This window comes from Mesocricetus auratus, unplaced genomic scaffold (assembly GCF_017639785.1).
Source record: "Mesocricetus auratus isolate SY011 unplaced genomic scaffold, BCM_Maur_2.0 Super-Scaffold_100676, whole genome shotgun sequence".
In the NCBI taxonomy this organism is placed as follows: Eukaryota; Metazoa; Chordata; class Mammalia; order Rodentia; family Cricetidae; genus Mesocricetus; species Mesocricetus auratus.
This window is the reverse complement of record NW_024429266.1, coordinates 178,261,868-178,285,013: the sequence shown is the minus strand read 5'-3', so window position 1 is coordinate 178,285,013 and position 23,146 is coordinate 178,261,868. Positions and strand designations below refer to the sequence as shown.

Here is a 23,146-nt window from a genome sequence, read left to right as displayed (position 1 = left end):
GAGGAAGGCTGTCATCCAGGCGCAGTTGGGGACCATCCTGGGACTCAGTCTACCCAAGAACCTCCCCAGTGACTGGCTAAGGGGTACTGGTGCCACCCTCCTCCCCCCAGATTGGGAAAGTCTGTGTGGAGAACTGCCAGGAGTTCAGCGGCATCTACATCCAGTACAAGCTACAGCCTTCCAGCACCAACTGCAGCGCTCTGGGCGTGGTCACCTCAACTGAGGACACCTCGGGGACCCTATTTGTAAATGACACGGAGGCCCTGCAGCGATCTGAATGTACCGAGCTTCAGTACACAGTGGTAGCCACTGACCGGCAGACCCGCCAGCAGGCCCAGGCTTCGCTGCTCGTTACAATGGAGGGGACATGTGAGTGCCAGGCTCCATGGAGGGTGGGACATTGTGGATGATCACAGCGAGCCAGCATTCATTGTTTCTCTGAAGCTCTGTGTGTTCTTTGCTGAGTCTGGTCACCCTCACATCCTTCCTGCCCTCATCTGCTCTCCAGACAGGACGATAGCAAGTGCCTCCCTCTGGTCTGGCGCCCTCATCCCCTCACTGACACTCTAGTTACCCTGGAGCCTCACTGCAGAGGCAGTGCAACCATTGTTACACTCTGTCCACAGTGGGTGAGGTCTGGACTGGGCCCACACCAGCCCCGTGACCTTGTTTTGTCTGTCACTGCCAGCCGTTGTTGAAGAAGTGGACTGCCCCAAGTCCTGTGCAGTCAACAAGAGACGATCTGAGTGTGAGGAATGCGGTGGCCTGGGCTCTCCAACAGGCAGATGCGAGTGGCGTCAGGGAGATGGCAAAGGTAGGCCTGGGAGCTAGCGGGAAGGGGGGGGGCAGGGGTGTCTGTGCTGGCTGCCACCAGAAGCGACGATGGCCGCTTGATAAGGGTTCCCACAGGCTCTGCCAGTCCCTGCAGTGAGCTTCCCCAGTCCTTGTCTTCTGAGCCGTGTCCCTCATGTGGAACCAGTGTCAGCAGAGAAGGCAGGGTATGGGGTTGCAAGGGCTCTGACGCCTTGAAACCAGAAGGTTCTCAGTTGGATTCACTCTGGCCTTGGAAGGGTCCAGACCAAAGCTGGGATGCAGGGATGGAGGGACATGTATGATGACAGAGTGGTTCTTCCAGAAGGTCCCAGCCAAACAGTGTTGCCTGCTTCGCTGTGAGTGTGCCTGGTGCTGTCAGGCTCCCACTGGCAGTATAGCTTTGACAGATCTTTGCCTTTAGTGCCCCCTTTAAAGGAAGGCTATCTGCAGTCCTGGGATCGCCCAGCACATCAGCCTTTGGTGGACCCCTCTGCCCCATTGTTCCTCAGCTGGTATCTGAAGTGTGTGTGGTTGTCACTCTCCTTGTTCCTCTGTCTCCCTAAAGAGGCGGGGTTAGTCGGGATGATGACAGTCAGACCATGGAAGCATATGCCCACGTGGGGTGACAGCCTGCTGTGTGTTCCATCACAGGGATCACCAGGAACTTCTCCACCTGCTCCCCCAGCACTAGGACCTGCCCCGATGGCCACTGTGATGCTGTGGAGAGCCGGGATATCAACATCTGTCCCCAGGACTGTCTCCGTAAGCCCACACTAGGCCCATGGTGATACATTTCATCAGTTTACAAGGAAGGACAGGGAAGCTTGGAAACGCCAGCCCCTACGCCCACACAGTCCGGAGCCACATTTGTCTGTTTGAGGCATCAGGCTGAACTGGGGCATAGCATCGTGGCTGTGCACCTGCTTATGTAAGGTCGTAGGCTCGTCCTTGGCACCAAAGAACAGAAGAGTGCAATAGTAGGTTCAACCAGGCAGGATGTTCAAGCCAGTCCTCCTACCATCTCACTTAAATGATTGCTATGCTCCCCAAGACTGGGCTTCTGAAGCCTGACCAATCTGTCCTTGGCTGACTCATGAGCTGTAGTCCCCACTGTGCTGGCTCAGGGCCTGCTTTCCCTGTGGTCTGTTTCCTACATCTTTACTGTTACTCGGGGATAGCCATGGATGATGCTTCTGGGACCTCAGCAATGACTCTGAACAGCCTGGGTTCCCGTCCCTCCCTCCCTTCCTCCCTCACTCCCTCTCTCTTTAATATTAGCCACAGTAATGTGTTTTATAGACTGGATATATATATATATATATTATTTAGGAAACAATCTTACTTTACATATCAGTCCTGCTGTTCCCTCTCCTTCCTATCCTCCCATGCCTCCCTCACTGACCTCCCTCAACCGCTCCCACCCACTCCCCAAGGGTAGTAAGACCTTCCATAGGGGATCATCAAAGTCTGTCACATCATTTTGGGGAGGTTTGGGGGGGCCTAGGCCCTCCTCTGTGTATCTGGGCTGAAGTAGTATCCCTCCATAGGGAATGGGCTCCCAAAGTCCATTTGGGTCCTAGGGATAAAGATTTATTTGTTATACACACAGTATTCTGCTTGCATGTATACCTGCACACCAGAAGAGGGCATCAGATCTCATCATAGATGGTTGTGAACTCACTGTGTGGTTGCTGGGAATTGAACTCAGGACCTCTGGAAGAGAAGCCAGTGCTCTTAACTGCTGAGCCCTCTCTCTAGCCCCTCCCCCTACTTCCATAGTCAGTGTAGGGGGACATTGTGTTAAATCCCTTACCCAGGTGAAAGAGCTTCTGAGCCTTCACCAGGCCTGAGTTACTGACACCAGGTTGAGGAGGCTGTCACAATCTGAAGACTCTGAAGAGACTGAACAGGCTGCGTATGTCCTCAGGTGGCAGCATTGTTGGGGGGCACGAGCCAGGGGAGCGCCGGGGGATTAAAGCCGGCTATGGCACCTGCTACTGCTTCCCTGATGAGAAGAAGTGCTTCTGTGAGCCAGAGGACAGCCAAGGTAAGGAGCACCCCACAACCTGGGACCTCCCCAGACCCTGAAGAGAGCTCTGAGCAACACGTGTGAGCTCACCAAGGGAAGAGACTAGGAAGGCCATTAGACCCCAGGAGGCTCCCTCCTTCCCTCTGGGCCTCAGTTACCCTTTGAAACCATGAACAGGGGTCAGGGTCCCTATAAAGCATCTTCTAGCCACAAGTTCTCAGTGAAGGACGATCAGAAAAGCAGTTCTTCAAAGTAACTTGGTCAGACTCCCTGTATAGGGCCTTGCTTGGCCTCTGGTACTATGAAGCTCTCCTGGTATTGGAGTCGCTTCAGGAGCCTCTGTCCAGAGCCTTGGATCCTTTCTTCCCCACTTGCTGCCATCCTATTATGACCAGACATTTGTGATGGGAAAACAGTCCAGCTGGTGTGCCTGGCACACTGCCCCTGCTGCCTGACCGGGACAGTGTGCTCAGGCTGCCGTGTTTGCCGTGAGAGGGCGAACAGAGATCTGGGCGAGCCAGCAGTAGTGGCTTCTCAGACCTTCACGGTGAGGTCCTCACCAGGCTGCTGAAGCCTGTCACTGCCCTGTCACAGGCCCGCTGTGTGATGAGCTGTGCCGTACAGTGATCACGGCTGCTGTGCTCTTCTCCTTCATCATCTCCGTCCTGCTGTCCACGGTCTGCATCCACCGCTACCACAAGCATGCGCACAAGCCACCTATTGCTTCAGCAGAAATGACCTTCTGCCGACCGGCCCAGGGCTTCCCAATCAGCTATTCCTCCTCAGGCACCCGCCGGCCCTCACTGGATTCCATGGAGAACCAGGTCTCTGTGGACTCCTTCAAGATCCCGGTAAGGCCCCAACAGGTTAGGTGGGCAGTGTCGGAGGACACTTGGCCACAGGGGCTTTCTTTACTACCTGGGGCACCCACAAGTGGTTGAAGTGGCATTGTCCACATCTCCTGCCAACAGCAGGTGGACCCCTGCCCTCATACAGTCACCTGAGCTGTGATGGCAGCTGTCTAGGAAGGATGTGACAGATACTGATTTAGATGGGCCTGACTGGCATCCGAGATGTGGGCCTTGAGGTCCCAGGGAGTGTGGCTTGGCCCTAGCAAGGGAGGTATGAGTAGAAACCCCAATGGATGGGAGCGCGCGCACACATGCATGCAAACACACACACACACACACACACACACACACACACACACACACACACTCTTTCTCACTCCCCACCACCAGCACCAGCACCAAGTGTTTTAGCTCAGAGTAGGAACAGTGGAAGAGGCCCATGTTTTATAGCATTTCAATAGGCTACTCTTTTGAGAAGTAGGGGATGGGGGCAGAGACTGTGAGGTTCAGAGTTCCAGGGCAGCAGCATGCAGGGTAAATACCCAGATGTGGGGGGGGTCACAGAGGGGAGCCCTGGCCACTCTGGAGATGGTGGTACCTTTCCATGGGTGCTGCTCAGATGGCTACCGCTCAAGTCTCCTAGTCCTGATCATGTCTTCTGTGGACCTGACACATGTGACTTCTGCCCTGACTTCAGGTAGACCCTGCCCCTTCAGCATCCTGCCCTCACTTATCCAGAATCTGGAAGCCAGGGGTGCCCTGGGAGCAGGCAGAGACAGTGCTATGAGACAAGGGCTATGAACAGAGTAAGCCACAGGTTTGGGTGGAAGAGGCTGTGATGTGGATACCCATGGGAGTCCCCGGTGGCCATGGGCCCTTGGAAGTTTCTGTTTCAGGTTGTGAAGTGGTCTTAGGTGTGTAGGAGATCCTCCCCCACCCCCGCAGGGCCTGTGTGAGTGACAGCCAACCCTTGGTTGGGGTCAAAGAAGGCCTTTCATAGTGTGCTGCTTCTCTCTCATCCTAGTGTGTGATCCCCGTTCCTGGCAGTGGCTGAGATCTATAGTAGGCTTCTGGAATGAGCCACCAGAGGTCTCCATAACCCAGATAGCACAATGTGGCTGCATAGCAAGGCCATACTGCTATTCCCAAGGGTAAACACATACCACTCTCACAAATCTGTTCCAGAGCTAGCCTGGCACCCTTATCAGTTCCAGACATAAGCCCCATGAATAAACCACTCAGTACGTTTTCTCTGACATAAAACAGGGAGAATTAAGCTGGGCGTTGGTGGCGCATGTCTTTAATCCCAGCACTCGGGAGGCAGAGGCAGGTGGATCTCTGCGAGTTCGAGGTCAGCCTGGTCTACAGAATGAGTTCCAGGACAGCCTCCAAAACAATACAGAGAAACCCTGCCTCAAAAAAACAAAAAACAAGACAAAACAAAACCCAGGGAGAATTGGGTCCTGTGGCCCCTCCCTATCACCTCAGCTCTTGGGAAAATCAAGAAGACCACAAGTTCAAGACCAGGCTTCACTGAAACAGGCAAACAAAACAGTGAGGCGCTGCTGTAGGGCCAGCCTTCAGCAGCTGCGGGATCGAGGGAGAGCCATGGAGTCAGTGGACTACTCACTCGGTTTGACTTTCTATCTAAGGGAGCAAAACGTAACTCTGGGACCAGTGAAAAAAGGGAGCACACACACACACACACACACACACACACACACACACACCTTCATGTATTCTTAATTTTCCCATTCAGCTTATATGCTCCAGCAAAATCTTTCAAGCAGCGTAAAAATTACAATGTGATTACATTCTGTTCTTAAGCAAATGATTACAATGAATAAACATTCTGTGTTTTATAGTTGAAAACAAATTATCCCCAAGAACCCACATATACATTCATGTCCAACTTGTCATAGATTAACAAAGTATAAGTAAGTAAGGTATTTTTTCTCAGCCAATTCTTTTGCTGGCTGGCTGCATTTTGTGGTTTCAAAGAAAGGATCAATCACTTTATTATGTATTTCAAAAGGTAATCTTACAGAAAATACTACAAAGAATCACAGATCTGAACTTTTATATGTGAAAAACAGTCAGTTCTAGTTTAAATCCTCAGGGTGCATACCCATTCATCAACAGTTTTATTTTTTACATTATCAGGAAGCTGAGGGCAGAAATGAGTACAAGGAATTAATCATCACCTTTGATTACCAGCCCATCCTAGCAAGAAAGGCATGTCAGACAGCAATGGCCAAGCTGCCATTGTTCTTTGTTCCCAGACCACAATTATTAAAAATATGCCTTTCTAAACTTTTAATTGTTCCCCAAGATTTTCTGTCTCAAAGCCATTAACAAAAGCATCTTAACCCAACCTTAAGTCATTATTTAAATCTTTGTTTTAGCTATGGAGAACAGCAAAATCTGTGAACACATCTCCCATCTCCCAGCATTAGGATTAAAAGAACTTGAGCTAGCCTAGCTTCTGGGACTCAGAATCATTAACCTAAGCTACATTCCATATGGCTCCTCAAGAGAAACTTGTAGTCCTAGCTGCATGACACTTTCTTGTCTTATTTTCTGTCCTCTGCAGCTCCTGCTTTATCAGGGGTAGGGACAACACTATATCCTGCCTTTACCTATATTAAGTTTCCCCACTAAACTAACCTCTATCGTTATAGATGATAGTCAATGCTATGGGAAAATAATGTATTTATTTACCAGAGAGAGTCGCACAAGCTAGGAGTTAGAAGTGTGGCTAGCTTCCAAGAGAAAGAGAGGGTTCTTTTCCTTTCACTTCCTTTTATATCTACCTATGCTAATTTACTTGTCTCCGCTCTCATGGGCGGATAGCTTTGTGGGGTTCACTACTACATATCATAATCCCTTACTATATTTATTTAAAAAGTAAAGTTCTATTTGAACCAACACTATTGTGTAAAAAGCTTCAGCTAAACAGTACAGCTTAAGAGGAAATCACCTTCATAATAATCCGCAGGTGAAAATGCCCAGTAGAATCAGACATTTCCGTGAGACAATCGCTAAACTAAAGGCAGTGGGGATTCCCTCCACACCCATTCACACCATGCCAGAGAGAAAAATGGCAGCAGCAAACATGTGAAAGCACAGCAATTGTACATTCTGGAGCCGAAGCTGTTGGCCTTGCCTAGCCGAGATTCACCTATCAGTGCTTTGCTTCCTGGTGGGTGGATTTCCGGAAGCTGCTGCTCTGGCATGACCACCCTCAGGAAGGATAGTGATTTTTCTTAAGTTTTTAAAGGAGCTAGTTTATACTATTTTTGCATACTTAGCATAGTCTCTGGTATGGCCCACACAGGTTTCTAATGCCTGTAATTGAGGGGTGGCGGTAGGGCTGTGTGACACTGGTGACATCCATGTTTTGCTCATACTCAGGAGGCTTCAGGAGCTACCAGGATCACTTGGGACCTTACTAGAATGTGTGACTGTGTACTGACACCAGTCTCTCCCCATACACCGTGTAGATCTGTGTGTCCTTGTTGGGCCAGCTTTGTACACAGAAACCCGAGGCCCACACTCGAGGACACGGGAGATGATGGGCATGCAGTGTGGTGCCAGTGCCTGTCACAGGGTGGGATTGTACGTGGCTGGCGGGAGCCTAGGAATGAATCCAGAGTGGTCATGACTAGGCCTGATAGGTGGGTGGGACCTGAATGGAATGCTGGGAAGGCAGCCTGCCAGCCAGAACTGAGCCTGGGGTACAGCAGAGTGGGGTACATAGGACAGACAGACCATGGGAGGAGCAGCAGCTGCCTCATACCTCAGGGTGGGAGTTTCCCCAGGGGCTCAGTGGTTGTTTGGCAGGCACCCACACGGGGAGGTTGCTCTGAATGTTTCCACTGTGGGGAAATTCAGGGCCGAGATGTGTCCCGGGCCATGGGTACCCACTCATCCCTCTAGGGGCCTTGTGTGGGGGTGTCAGGGAAAAACTTGGGTCTGGGTTGCTGTCTAGTTAGCAACAAGCACCTCTGGACCCATCTGGCCTTGAGTATAAGAACTTCAGCCTAACTGGTCCTGGGGTATTTGATGGATTGGAGGCAGGGTGAGTTAAGACATTGAGTCCAGGCCCTTCCCCTGGAGACTTACGATGTGTGGCCTCCCTGGCCTGGCCATGGCACCCTCAGTGGATGAGTTGTGAAATGGTGATGACAAGCTCTCTGCATGCTGGCCTTCATCCAGGCAAGCTTAGGGGTTAGTGTTTGATGGCCTTGCCTTCTTACTCAACTTTGTCCATCATACTTTTCTCTCTTCTCTGCTAATGGCCCCTGTCTCCACCCTAATGTAGGAGGATCCAAAGTGGGAATTTCCTCGGAAGAATTTGGTTCTTGGGAAAACGCTGGGAGAAGGAGAGTTTGGAAAAGTGGTCAAGGCGACAGCCTTCCGTCTGAAAGGCCGGGCAGGATACACCACGGTGGCTGTGAAAATGCTAAAAGGTACCATTCAGGAGCTGTGCCTCCTTCCGTGTGAGACCCCCTGCAGAGCCCCCATTGTTGTTCTGTGGTAGCTGCCATCTGAGCACCCCATGGCTATGTACCAGTGTTCTAAAGAGGCGAGGTGAGGACCTTACTTTAGTAGAAGATGCTGCTGTACGTACAGTTTCTATACCATGTCAGGGGAGAGCCAGCATTTTAAAAGTCTTCAGGCCTTTTGGAATTAGACTGATAGTTGCCGGCACCCCAGTCTGCCCCATTTATTCCTCTCATCCAAGAGGCCACTGGGGTCGTAGTGAAGAGACCCTGTCTGTAAGGACTGTCCCCCTCCCAGTGACCCTGTGGGTCTTCTTTGTTCCTGTGACCAATCAAGCCCTGGGTCTGGCTTTCGCTGTGCACATGTACCTCTCTTACAAAGGGCGTGTGACTCTGACCAGAGGCTGTGACTGCCTGGGTGGGTAGCCCTGGCTGTGGTCAGGTCTTCAGCCCTGTGGCAGCAGACTGCAGGGAAGAACTCATGTGGTGGGTGCACAGCTGAGTTCTAGTGCAGTGGTCAGGGACTTCAGCACAGAGAGCTCTGCACTTCTCCAGACCGTCACACCAGGTTCAGCCCTCAGATTCCTGGCCTCCCTAGACCTGTGCAAGCTGTCCTGGCACCCTGTCTCCCAGCTGTGTCTGTCCTTCATCCCAGACCAGTCTCAATGCCAGAGGTGACAGTGTGTCACTGGCTAGCCAGCCAGGGAGAGTACTTGGTTACATGTCTGACATTTTGGGCACCTTTGGATTCAAGTGCCTAGTGAGAACCAGAGTCAAGCCTGGCTGCCCTCAGGACATGGGTTTCATATGATTTTGGTGAAAACTGATCATCTGCACAGTGTGCCTGATATAGTTCAAAAGAAGCATGGCACTCCATCTCATCAGGAAAATGCAAGCCAGATAGGTAGTATACTGCAAGATGCTAATGCTGCCTTCACTCTGGTGCATTCCTACAGGACCTCACAGTAGCTGAGTGCAGGCGCCAAGCACACAGTGACAGCCTTAGAGAGGGCCACAGGACTCCAAGCTGATGTCAGACGGATCATAGAATGGGGGATCTGGGATGAGTGTAGGGTCCTTACCTTTCTCCAGCACCTGTCCCTATAAGTAGGTGTGTGGAGACATAGGCAAGACTTCTCCCCTTCTGGGGAGACTGACAAAAGGAGAGGGGTGTTCTCTGCAGGCTTTTCTCTGCTGACGATGGCAGCTAAAGAGACATGCTGCCATATACATAGGCAGTGGCCCTGGAGACTTTGGTGGGAAGGTCCTGCTTATGTGGAAGTTAGCTTTGTGGGCTCTTACACAGGGGTGTGTGAAGCCACTGTTGGCTGACATGGAGGACTGCAAGGAGCCCTAACTCAACGTGGTTACAAGGGGATCCTAAGGGCTGTAGAAACCCAGGTTTCTATATGCTGTGTTTCAGAAAACGCCTCCCAGAGTGAGTTACGAGACCTGCTATCTGAGTTCAACCTCTTGAAGCAAGTCAACCATCCCCATGTCATCAAACTCTATGGGGCCTGCAGCCAGGACGGTAAGTCTGGCCAGACGATAGGGTGGATGGGCAACCACCAACAGGGCCTGGGACCCCTCTTCTGCCCTTTGCTGTACTTGCCCGCTCTGCTTAACTCTCCTTTCTAGGAGTCTGGGTGTCTGGCTCCCTCCTAGTCTGGATAGTTACCTGTGTCTACTAACAGACCAGGCATGTCTACCATGGGTTCATGGTATAAGCACTCTTTGGACCTGCTGTGGGCAGATCTATGACATTGGTACCCATTCTAGGGCGCTCTAAAAGTTAACAGTGTGTCCTGGCAACCTGCAGAATAACAAGCATGCTGTTCCCCACAGGTGACCCTAACCCCAGCCCTGCAGGGAAGGAGCATTGTCACCTCCTCAGATTGGGACAAGGGAGCTTGCAGTGATTGTTGGTTTTTTTCATGCCCATTCTTTTGCCAAGGGACTTTGTGTGTGTGTGTGTGTGTGTACACGTGCGTGTGCATGCGCGTGTGCGCGCACACACACACACATAAAATGTGAGGTGTGAAGAGGGCAAAGAACCAGATCTAGGCCTGACTGCACCCCTCGTTGTTAAGGGTAGGCAAGAGCAGGGAGATGAACTGAAACTGAGCTATTTGGGGCCAAATCTGAGCTGTCAGATTTGCATAAGCCTTACTGCCTTCATTAGTTTTCCCTTCCCAGTCTACAGAACCAAGGATAGAAAAAAGTATGAAGTTCTAGTAGCAGGGCAGGGTAGTTCCCAGGGTACGGCTAAGAACAGTGTTCACCCACTTGGGCACCATGATGACGGTCTTACTGTACCTTGAAAGGAGTGATGTCCACATGGTCGGTGTGGGCCAGAAGTGAGTTGGCCTTCCATAGATTCATGATGTAGAGCCTTGACTATTGGCTGCACAGAGCAGGTCTGTGCCTGTCCTCTTACTGGTAGGGTGACAGAGCCTGCTGCTTCCCCCACCATACTCCTTGAAGCCTGAGGCTGGCCTGACCCCATGCCCAGGGCTGCCTCTCTCTGTCCCCAGGGCCACTTCTTCTCATTGTGGAGTATGCGAAGTATGGCTCCCTTCGGGGATTCCTTCGTGACAGCCGCAAGATTGGGCCTGGCTATGTGGGCGGTGGAGGCAGCCGCAATTCCAGCTCCCTAGATCACCCAGATGAACGGGTACTGACCATGGGTGACCTCATCTCCTTTGCCTGGCAGATCTCAAGGGGTATGCAGTATTTGGCTGAAATGAAGGTGCGTGCCATAGACATTGTGCTGCTCCCGGTGCCCACCCCAGCCCCTGCCTGCCCTGACCAGTCTGAGGGTTCCTGCTCTTTTCTTTCTGCAGCTTGTACATCGGGACTTAGCTGCTAGGAACATCTTGGTGGCTGAAGGACGGAAGATGAAGATTTCTGACTTTGGGCTGTCCCGAGATGTTTACGAAGAAGATTCCTATGTGAAGAAAAGCAAGGTACCTTACCACAAATGTGTTAGCAAGTTTGAGGGTCAGGCAGTGGGCTCACAGCTATCCTGACAGGGTTGAGTGGCACCCTTGGAATGGCTGGAGAAGTAGAAATCTGTCCTAACCCTGGGTCCCCAGAACCCCAATCAGACTCTTCTTGCAAATGATCTTCCCAGGATCCCTGGTGTTTTTAGTCACTTTCCAAGACTTCCTGATACTGTAGAACTAGTCTCCTCTCCACAGTTCCTCAGTTCCTTAGAATAAGGCCACCGTTTGCTGTGTGACTGCTTTTTGGCTCCTAGGAGAATGAAGTAGAACAGACTGGCCCATGTTCATCCTTGTTTTGTTGTTTTACATAGGAGTCTCACTGGGAATCTCTGGGTAAAACTGGGTCCAGAAATGCACCTCAGGGGGCTTGAGAAATTCCTGCAAGTTCAAGTAGTGTGTGGACATCTGATTCACTGACCTCATTTTTTCCCATGGTAACTGCCTTGCCTTGTCACCTGGCATCTGCTCTCCCAAAGCTCCCATGTGACAACACAGGCATGAAAAGTTCATGGGCGTGCTCAGGGTCCTGATGACCAGGTTCTGAGGCAGCAAAGAGACACAGCTTTATCTGCTTCAGCCTTGCTGTAGGGTCTTAGGTTTTTTTGTGTTACCCTGGGTTATGAGGTCTGTATGTGTTTGTTATGGGGTTTCTGTGGTGACCACAGATCTCAAAACCACATAGAGGAAGTAGAAGGGGCAAACGGCAGAGAGTGTGGCAGAGCCTTCCTGTACACACGTATGCACACATGCATGCACACACACATCATACCTTCCAAGGAGGACTGTCATCACAGTGGAAGGGCACCTGTATATATGGCTTCCAGGCTGCAGGCTCCATAGGTAGCACTGTCAGAAGCACAGTCATACATCATTAAGGGTGTGTAACATGGTCAAGCAATAGAAGTGACGGTGGATGTGTACTTTCTGAAACAATAAGGTCTTAAGACTTCCTTATTGAACCATCCTGGGCAAATGGTGGGGCCAAAGGACAAGGCATGTGGATAAAGCAGTTCATTGTTTTTGAAAAGGATTTATTACATCAGATGCCCACACTGCTGCTGGGGACGGGGGGGGGGGTGCATTCTGAGATGTTGGAAGGTCCCTAAGAGAAGGGAAAAAAATCCAGTTTTAATACACAAGCATTTTCTTCCCCTCAGGGCTTCTCAGATGAGCCTTGGTGATGGCATCCCAAGTTTACAGATAGAAACTGGGAGTTGGTTTCCCAAACCCATGTGTTCATGGGATGCTAGGAAGGAACTTTCCCTGCAAGACAAGTTCTTGGCTCTGCACTTGGGAGAACTGTTCTGCTCCACGCGGTGCCCCAGAGCCACTGTAGGTGGTTTTCTTGGGTTTCTTCTTTGCAGAGCTGTGGCATGTGAAAAGGTGTCTTCTGTGACTGTGGGTGGTTGCCTTGGCTCCCAGTAGCATCTTAACAAAGCCAAAGGTTCAGGCTGGAGCTGTGGCTGCTTCAAGATTGTGCATAGCTGGTCTGTCCCCAGGACCTGGTACCCTGTGCTCCCTCCAGAACTGGGGCTGAAAGGGACATGGCCAACTACCTTGGTTATAGAGCTCAGAGCCATACTGATGCCTTCTCCCACTACTTCTAGGGCCGGATTCCCGTCAAATGGATGGCAATTGAGTCCCTTTTCGATCACATCTATACCACTCAAAGTGATGTGTAAGTGTGGACGTTGCCATTCCTGGGGTGGGGGTTTGGTCCATGATGCCTGTCTCTGCAACATGGCTAGGGGACACTGCTGGTTCCAGATACCCATCTGCAGTGTTAGTCATCCGCAGTGAGCCCAGGCTAAGAGGTCATCAGCTGTTTATTCAGCAAATGGCTGGGCACAGGCAGCGGTTCTACCAACCACGGCGGAATGCGTGGGAGTGGGGTGAGGTGGGGCAGTCATAGCCCACTTCCCCCATGTCTCCTCTGGGTACGATCTGCAAATCACCCCTCTCCCATGCTGGAAGGAATGTGACTCAGACAGTGATGCCCACTGCCCACAAATGGGGGTTGGGGACTCCACTACAGTTAGTCTTTTATGAATGTGTGGACTGGTGTATCCCAAACTGCTTAAGGATGTGAGCCCATACTTGTGGACAGATGACAAGACAGGATTTGTTTTTCTAAAGACAAAATACTAGCTTCAAAAAAAACCCACAAAAAAACCCAGCTTGCTTCTAAAGTGTTCTGCAATCTATAGGCATGCAGATGTTGAATAGAGAGAGCTATGAAAGTAGAGATCTTTCTTAAGCAATTTTAAACAACTGTTTTCTGATAACATAAAGTTGTCTTAGAAGAACTGGAAAATGCAAGAAAAATACAACCGGAGACTAACTGCCTTGAATCACACTAGGCCCCTCCCTCCTGATGCCCTTTGGATAGCTTTTATGGTGTGCACATACATACTTTATTGCCAGGTGATAACCCCTACCCCATAGTGTTTTCTTACTACTAAATATTTTCTATAAAATTACTCCAAGACTGTATAAAAATTTCATAGCTCATCCTGAGTTCTATTGCTAGGATCTCAACTAAGTGTCGCTACACCAATGACAGCATCATGGAAGGAACTTGAGCATCCCAGGGCCTGGTTCAGGTTGGCAGGTGGACCTTGCCCAGCTTTCATTAAGCACCTGCTTGTGCATCCAGAGCTAGGCTAAAATCCCTGTATGCCATCCAGTTAGGCATTGGAGGCTAACGATATAAACATCTGGTGTTCACCAAGGAGGCTTGAGGGGCCAGCAAGCTGCTCACTGGTTCCCTTGCTCACCACAGGTGGTCCTTTGGGGTACTGCTATGGGAGATTGTGACCCTGGGGGGCAACCCCTACCCTGGAATTCCTCCTGAACGACTCTTCAACCTTCTGAAGACAGGCCACAGGATGGAAAGGCCGGACAACTGCAGTGAGGAAATGTGAGTAGGCTTTCCTTGCCAGCTGCCCTCTGACACTCATGCCCTGGGTCCTGGGCCAAAAGTCATACAGTCGCTTGTTCTCTTCTCACTCACAAGAAGCCACGTGCCACCAATCCTGACTAAACTGGGTGATAGGAAGTGATAGGACACAGGTCAGACAGCCATCAACAGATAACAGATAGATATTGAGGCCACGACCGCATGAGGGCTGGTGGACTTCCTTGGAATTTCTGGAAGCTGATGGAACTGTCGGGAGCCCAAGGCCTCCTGCAAAATGTGTGAGAGGACATGTGTTAGGGAGGTAAGGTACAGAGGTGGGAAGAGCCAGTCTCGGTCTAGAAGACCCAGAGTCCCAGAGTCGTTGTGCTTTATACCAGGCAGTTAAATCAGATGAACTGGAGGCCAGGTTAAAGAGTGGGGTGATACCCGGAGAAAATGGGCTGGTACACTCATGGCACAGTCAGTGTCTCGCTGAGAGAAGGTATGCATGCCAGGGTTGGCAGATGTCTCGTTGAGCACCTGGGCTGGCAGCTAGCCACCAGCATTACACCTACATCACAGCTCCAGAGCCCTCAGCCACACCCAGCTGCTGAGGAAGCAGAGCCTCGGGACAGAGATAAAACTGAGAGCCAGGAACTTGGTTGTTAAAATTTAAAGTTCTTAAGAATACCACAGAAGTATATAATGTAATATAATCCCACCTACCCCTGTTTTCCTTCCCCAGCTCCCTCACATCCCTGCAATGTGCCCCTATCCCAATTTCATGTCATGTTTTTGGATAACTCCTGAAGACCAATTAGTGCTGCCCATGTTTGCATGAGTATGGGAGCTTCCACTGGAAAATGGGAATCTTAACTAGTGGCCACACCCTCCGAGGAGAAAGACTGTCTCTCTCAAGGCAGCTATCCACTGCCAATAGCCCCTCAGTAAGATAGGGCCTAGAGATCATCTACCCCATCTGTGCCAGAATTGTGCCAGCTTGCTCTTACACTGGCCGTGTACAGGTAACCACGGCTACTGTGAGTTCATGAGAGCAACAGCCACATCATGGCTAAAGGACGGCTTCTCATGGTGCCTCCTCCCTATCCCCTGGGCCTTTCATCCTTTCCGCCTCCTCTCCATGGTGCTCCCCGAGCCTTGCTTGGGAAGAATGGACAGTGATATGTGTGTCCTGTTGAGCGCCGAGCACTACCTGAGCAGAGATGCTTATTCTTGGCATTTTGACCAGTTGTGCGTGTCTCCATTCTGCATCTCACTGCAAAAAAGGTCTGTGGGTATAAATATGAATATTTTGAAAGCGAGTGGACAGCGTGACCGTTTAGCAAAGTAACAGCAGCAGGCTCTCCCCTAGGGCCGGGGACCTCTCCAGTCATGGGCTTTTGACTAAGATTACAGAACCAGGCTTGAAATTCCTTCCTGTGGAGCAAACCTCAAATCCACTCAGAAAGTTGTGGCAAACTGACATTGTTTATTTCCACCCCTCAGAGTCTTCAGTTGGTTCCTCCTCTGTACAAGTTTTAAGGACTTCGCTCCATACTCAGCCACCATAGTGGGTCCAGGGTCAAACACTGTTTACTTGGGCTGGTGTAAGGAAAGAACGGTGAACCCCTCTGGAGAGAAGGCTACCCGAGGGCTGTGCCCTTGGGCCCAGTGAAGCTCAGAGTTGCAAATGGCTCTGAAAGAGCCTGGAGAGTGCAGACTCTGGGTGTGGTGGCCCTGCCAGGTGTCACCCCCTGCCTGTACTTCCCTCTAGGTACCACCTGATGCTGCAGTGCTGGAAGCAGGAGCCAGACAAGAGGCCAGTGTTTGCTGACATCAGCAAGGATCTGGAGAAGATGATGGTCAAGAGCAGAGTGAGTCCCAGAGTCACTGCCGTAGACCCACCGTGGGATGGTAGTTTGAGGGCTCTCTGTCCCCACTCTAAGCCCAGGGGATAGCTGTGCTATCCCATAGGGCAGGCAGATGATGAAAACCTACCCTTCAAGCCAGTCCTCTTGGGCCTTCCAGTAATAACATCTTGAGTTATAGCTTGTCGTCAGGCAAGAGCTCTTCACAGGCAAGTACTAGAGAATATTTCAGAATTCTGGCACCCGGGAATGTGAGTGTCCCTTCAAGGACATCTTGCTATCACCACATGTGACCTCCTGGAATAGGAGTCCAGGCATGCCACATCTTCTGGGTTTTAAAAAGTTCGTGTTGTCCCACAGATTTTATTACTGGTCATGTAGATGTCTGAAGCCTGGTGGGAGCCAAACACAACATGTGGTAATAGTTGGTCTCTGTGCCATGGTGAGAAGGTTGGTTGGTTTTTGCCTAATATTTATTGAGCAACTGTTGGTACTGTTTTGTACTGGATGCTAGGGAGACAGGAAAACATGAATAAACAGCTGCCCTACTCAACTGCTTCCATGGAGACCTTGTCTTCATCTGTACTAAAAGCTATCCTTCCTCCAAATTCCAAAAGTAGAAGTTCGCAGTCCATGCTCGCAGAGAGATAGCTGGTAAGAGCACCTGCACAATCATGAAGACCTGAGCTTAAATCCCAGCTATTCTATTAAAAAACAAAAAGTCAAGTGTGACCAGTGCTATGGAGGACAAAGAGAGAAACAGGAGGATTGCTGGGACTTGCTGAGAACCAGCCCCAGGGGAAGCGAAAGACCCTATCTGAGAGAAGGGATTTGATGGAGACATCCCACTTAGTTGAGTGTTCCAAGGTCTCTCACACTCTGCACATTGTCTGGCTGTGGGTCTCCGTATTTATTCCGATGTGCTGCAGGAGGAAGCTTCTCTGACGATGGCTGAGTCAAGTGCTGATCTATGAGTACATAGCACAGTATCATTAGAGATCATTTTATTGCTAGGTTCCTTTAGTAGAACAGCAGTATTTGTTTTTATCCTCAGGCTCAAGTTCTTGGTCACCAAAGCAGTGCTGGCTGTGTGTTCTATCTCGTGGAGTGGGCCCTAAGCCAAATCGGGTATTGGTTGGCTACTCCCACAAGCTCTGTACCACAACTGCACTAGTGTGTCTTGCAGGCAGGACACCACTGTAACCAGGATTTGTAGTTGGGTTGCTGTTTACATTTCTCCTTTGATAGCATGCACGGTACCTTCCAGGACCAAGAACACTAGTAGTAGTGGTGAAGTCTCTCGGTAGGTACCAACTCAACTTCTCCATGTTCAATGAAGTTGTGTAGGTGCTGTCTTCAGCAACACAGCCTTGCTGACTCTTTGTGGAGACCATCCTAAGCCTTGGCAATGGCCTGGGTCATTTGGGGATTCCCATCAAACCCCTTTGGCTAACAACTCAATTAGATGTAACCCATTCCTGGTACTAGAACCTTCATTTGGTAACAAGAAATGTCCATATGGGGTCTGTCTCCCCTATTACTTGGCAATTTCATTTATATAGACTTCATATGTGTATGTTTTAGGAAGCTTCTACTGTATAGGCTTCCATACTATCCCTCTAATTGTCCTTAATTTTATTTGTCTCTCCCTGTATTCCCTCCCTCGCCCCCTCTTCCCTTGCCCTCCTCATTTGATCCTCCCATTCCAGCCTTTACCCCTGCCTATAACTATCCTATTTCCCCTTCCTAGGGAGATCTTTCCCTCCTCCAAGTCACTTACTCTATACCTAATCTCTGTGGTTCTATAGATTATAGCTTGGTTATCATTGACTTGACAGCTAAAAATCTACATATAAACAATATGTACCATATTTGTCTTTCTGTGTCTGGGTTCCCTAACTCCATATTTTTTTCTAGTTCAATCCATTTACATGCAAATTTCATGGTTTAATTTTTTAATGGCTGAGTAAAATTTCATTGTGCAAATATACCACATTTTCCTTATCAATTAGTCTGTGAGGGTCATCTAGATTGCTTACAATTTCTGTCTATTAATAATAGAGTAGCAATGAACATGACTGAGCAAGTGTTTTCAGTAGTAGGATGAAGCATCCTTTGGGTATATGACCCAAGAGGATATAGTTGGATCTTGGGGCGTGTATCAGTTCCCATCTTCCTGAGGAACTGGAACACCGATTTTCATAGTAACTGTACAAGTTTGTACTCACACCAATAATGGATAAGTGTTCTCTTATTCTACATCCTCACCAGCATGAGTTGTCATGTGTTATCTTAACCATTTTGACAGGTATAAGATAAATTCGCAAAGTAGTTTTGATTAGCATTTTCCTGTTGACTACAGATGTTGAACATTTTCTTTTGTTTGTTGTTGTTGTTGTTTTTCAAGACAGGGTTTCTCTATGTAACAGTCCTGGCTGTCCTGGAACTCACTTTGTAGACAAGGCTGGCCTCGAACTCACTGAGATCCACCTGCCTCCAGGATGTTTAACATTTCTTTAAGAGTGCTTCTCAGTCATTTGAGTTTCCTCTTTTGAAAATTTTCTGTTTAGATCTGTACCTCTTTTTTAAAAATTGAGTTATTTTGTTTTCTTAATGTACAGGGCTTTTTTTAGTTATTTACATTATTTTACCTTTGCTCTTTATCTGATATAGGCTCTCCCTTTCTGTCGGCTGCTGCTTTGTTTGTTTGAACAACAGTGTCCTTTGCTATGCAGAAGTTCCTCAGTTTCATGAGGTCCCATTTACTAGTTGTTGAACTTAGTATCTGTGCTACTGGTATTCTGTGATTTGCCAAATTAACTAAAAGGAGAAAGAGAACATTCAAATTAATGAAATTAGAGATGAAAAGAAGGCCATAACAACAAATACCAAGGAAACTAGAGAATTATGAGGACAAATTTAAAAACCTGTACTCAATCAAATTGGAAAATCTAAAATAGATGGGTACTCTTCTCAATATATACCATCTTCCAAAGTTAAATCAAGATCAGATAAGCAGTTTAAACAGACCTGTACCCCCTAATGAATAGAAGCAGTCATTAAAAGGCTCCCAACCAAAAAAGGACCCAGAAGAGTTAATGCCAATATTCCTCAAATTATTTCATAAAATAGAAACAGAATGAACATTGCTCAATTCATTTTATGAGGCCAAAATTAACCGTGATACCTAAACCATATAAAGACCCAACAAAGAAGATTACAGAGCAGCATCCCTTATAAATATAAGTGCAAAAATTCTCATTAAAATACTTGTAAACTGAATCCAAGAACACATCAAGAAGAACACCCACCATGATCAAGTATGTTTCATCCCAGAAAGCCAAGGATGGTTCAACAGGGGTAAGTCGGTAAATGTGATCCACCCCATAAACAAACTGAAAAGTTGGCAAATGTGATCCACCCTATAACAAACTGAAGGACAACAAGAACACTATTAATCATCTCATGAGATGCAGAAAAGGCCTTTGACAAAATCCAGCACCCCTTCATGATAAAAGTCCTGCAGAAATTAGGGATAGAAGGGGCATACCCCAACATAATACAGGCAGTTTAGAGCAAGCCCATTTCCAGCATCAACTTGAACAGAAACTCAAAGCATTTTCACTAAAATCAGGAACAAAAGTTATCCTTTCTCTCCATGTCTATTCAGCATAGCACTTGAAGTGTTAGCTACAGCAATAAGGAAATCAAGTGACACAAATGGAAAAGGAAGAAGTCATAGTATCTTCATTTGTGATGGTATGATAGTATACATAAGTGACCTGAAAAATCCCACTGAGAAACTCAACTCATACAGCTGATAAACAATTATAGTGAAGTGGCTGAACACAAAATTAACTCAGAAAAATCAGTATCTCTCCTATATACAAATGACAGACTGAGAAAGAAATCAGGGGGAAAAAACACCTTTCATAATAGTCTCATAATATAAACTATCTTGAGGTAGCTTTAGCCAAGCAAGTGAAAAACTTGTATGATAAAAAACTCCAAGAAAAAAATAAATTTAAGATTTCAGAAGATAGAAAGAGCTTCCATGCATATGAATTGGTAGGATTAATATAGTAAAAATGGCCATCCTACCAGAAGCAATCTGCAGATTCAGTGCTATCTCCACCAAAATTTCAACACAGTTCTTCACACATCTTGAAAGGACAATTTTTGACTTCATATGGAAACCCAAAAATCTATGTAGCTAAAACAGTCCTGATCAGTAAAAGAATTGCAGCAGTTATCACGATCCACTATTTCAAGTTGTACTACGGAGCTATAGTGATAAAAGCAGCATGGTATTGGCACAAAACCAGACAGGTTGATCAGTATACTCAAATTGAAGATTCAACTATAAATCCACATACCTATGGACATCTGGTTTTTTATAAAGAAGAAAGAAATACACACTGGAACAAAACAGCATCTTCAGCAAGTGGTACTGGCCAAAATGGATGGCTGCCTGTAGAAAAATCCGAACAGATCCATACTTATCACCCTGCACAAAACTCAACTCCAAATGGATCAAAGACCTCAACGGTGGTGATAACATTGTTTATGATCTAATAAAGCTTCCCTGAGGTACAGAAAGCAAAGCTAGCCACAAGCCATAGAGGTCAGGCAATGGTGATACACACCTTTAATCCCAGTAGCCACACTAGCAAACCATATAGCCAGGCAGTAGTGGCAAACACCTTTAATCCCAGGACTCGGGACAGGCAGATGGATCTCTCTGACCTAACACCTAAGAGTAACAGAAGTTACACCTTTTGATCCCAGCACTTGGGATCACACTGCTTTAATCCAAGTCCTAGAGAAATATGTAAAAGACAGGAGCCCAGTGTTTCAGGAAGCATTCTGAGATTTGGTCTCCGGTCATATTGAGGAGAGCATAGCAGTCTGAGGCTTGGAGGAGAGCTCATGGAGACAGGATCAACCCTTTAAATCTGAGGTAGAGGTAAGAACTAGTGGCTGGCTGCTTTGTTTTTCTGATCTTCAGCTTGAAGTTTGAACCCCAATATCTGTCTCTAGGTTTTTAATTATCATGTTACATTCAACATAAAATCAATAGAGAAAGTGGGGAACAGCCTTGAACTCACTGACACAGTTGTGTTGTTTCTTGAGAAAATCTTCCAGACCTATAGGTACAAAGTTGTCCTGAGCATAAGTAACAATAGATGCCCATGTCAGTGTTGAGAAACAGCCAGGATAACACTGGAACTGTCTATATAGCTAAACAGTGCCCCATAAGTAGCAGGTACCTAACACTCATTGTTCGTGGGAGTGGAAACCTGTACCTGTGCCCTGGCACAGTACTCTGTAGTACGGACTGCAGAGGTTCTGGGGGGGAAGCTGGAAAGTAGCCATTGGCTTGAACTAGTACTCGGCACACTGTGCTTTTACAGGAATAATGTGACCACAGCAAGTGCTTTCAGGCCCAAGAACATGCAAAGAAGCCACTTCCCTCGTCCTCTACCCTTGGCTGGATAAAGTGGATTAAGGAGCCTCAGTGTCATCCTCCCTGGTGGAGGGCTGTGGTCTTGCAGAGAGTGTGAGCCACTACAGAGTAGGAACACAGCTAGAGCCTCTGCCCCGTGAGCATTAAGGGGCCCTGAGTATGTTTAGGAATGATCCAGGGTTAAAGATGACTGGCCATCTCTCTCTCTCTCTTCCAGGACTACTTGGACCTGGCAGCATCCACCCCGTCTGACTCACTGCTTTACGATGATGGCCTCTCAGAAGAGGAGACGCCCCTGGTGGACTGTAACAGTGCTCCCCTCCCGCGCTCTCTCCCTTCCACATGGATTGAAAACAAACTCTATGGTAGAATTTCACATGCATTTACTAGATTCTAGCAACGCTGTCCCTTCTGCACCATCCCAACTCTCTGTAATGCTTTTTGAGAGTGTTTCTGATCCCAACGAAACCAAAGCCTCCTCCTCTGAACCCTTTTCTTTGTAAATATCTGACTTTGCATCCAGTTTACATTCAGGCATTTTGCAGCTATGTCTTTCTAAAAGGATGTGAAAATAAGTGTCATTACCACGCAGCCCAGCAATTTAAGATGACACGGGAGAAGCGGACTAGAGCAGAATTCTCAGGGGACACTGGGAAGCAACTCGCAGTACTTGTGACTTCGTTATTTAGATAAATTTACCTGATCTGGGGAGGGATTCAATTTAGCAAGAGGAAGTTGGCATCCCCAGCTTTCAGTGAGAACATAGCTAGAGGGCACCCAGGCTGCTCCTGGGCCGATGTGTGCCTCATGAAAGCCTTCCACTTTCCCGCTTTCAGCTACTTGTCCACCGCTACTTGTATTACAGAGTACGTGCAGGGAGGGGCAGCGGGAACTACGTGGGCCCTGGGCAGAAACCAGACTGCTGCTGTCACATCCTTCTACCCCACCCTGTTACAATGTTGTCACTTACTAAGCCAGTGCTAAATACTGAGCCAGTGCTTTCTGAAAGGACATAGTCTGTGGTGCTGTGGCCTTGCAATGGACAGTAAATACGGTTCTTGCCAAAACTCCTTCTTTGTCTTGGATTAAATACTTGAAATTTTTTCCGCTTCCTAACTTCATCCTTGTTCCTTTTTGAAGTCTTGGAGTCTCGAGCATTTTCAAGCTAAGGTAGGTTTCTTTCCACATGCTTCCTGAGGTGCTGGTCCTCACTGGCTTTGGGTGTAGTGCTAATACCATGAGTCCTGACGATGCTGCGGGCAGCCTGTGTGAGCCCTCTGTGGGAAGGGAAGCCTTCCTCCTCCTCCATTTTAGCTGGGATGACAGATGAATAGCCAGCCTCCTTTACCTTAGAACATTTTCTGGAGTGTTTACCACTACAGGAAGCTGTGGAGTCCAGCTGTTTGCTGATGACTTTATATTATCCTAGGAACACAGTTAGGCCGTTCACCAGATTTATTTCAGATTTGAGAGCCTAAACTCATAGACACTGAGATTGGTAGAATCTGCTAAATTATCTTTGCCAGGAGTGTGTGGTGTGGCCCAAAGCAAAACAGTGTTGTGGAAACCTGGGATATAAAATCATTAATGTAATTGGCACAGAACGCGCAAGTTGGTTTAACCGTCAAAGGGAGTTTTGCCAAGGCCTTACTGTCTGCACATGAAGTTTGAGTTCTTCAGTGCAGGACAAATTATCTGTTTTCATTTTT

The 23,146-nt window shown here is 48.2% G+C and overlaps 1 protein-coding gene across 1 annotated transcript in view; it reads left to right on the top strand.

Moving 5' to 3' along the window:
• The window catches only part of Ret (ret proto-oncogene), a 46,888-nt gene that overhangs the window by 21,496 nt on the left and 2,246 nt on the right, over positions 1-23,146 (top strand). The window contains exons 7-19 of the mRNA XM_005066076.4: positions 111-369; positions 689-814; positions 1,465-1,575; positions 2,741-2,860; positions 3,437-3,693; positions 8,018-8,165; positions 9,622-9,729; positions 10,733-10,947; positions 11,042-11,164; positions 12,811-12,881; positions 13,986-14,123; positions 15,877-15,976; positions 21,655-21,802. Of these exons, the coding sequence (XP_005066133.1) occupies positions 111-369; positions 689-814; positions 1,465-1,575; positions 2,741-2,860; positions 3,437-3,693; positions 8,018-8,165; positions 9,622-9,729; positions 10,733-10,947; positions 11,042-11,164; positions 12,811-12,881; positions 13,986-14,123; positions 15,877-15,976; positions 21,655-21,802 (1,924 nt within the window). The remainder of the gene's footprint in view (positions 1-110; positions 370-688; positions 815-1,464; positions 1,576-2,740; positions 2,861-3,436; positions 3,694-8,017; positions 8,166-9,621; positions 9,730-10,732; positions 10,948-11,041; positions 11,165-12,810; positions 12,882-13,985; positions 14,124-15,876; positions 15,977-21,654; positions 21,803-23,146) is intronic.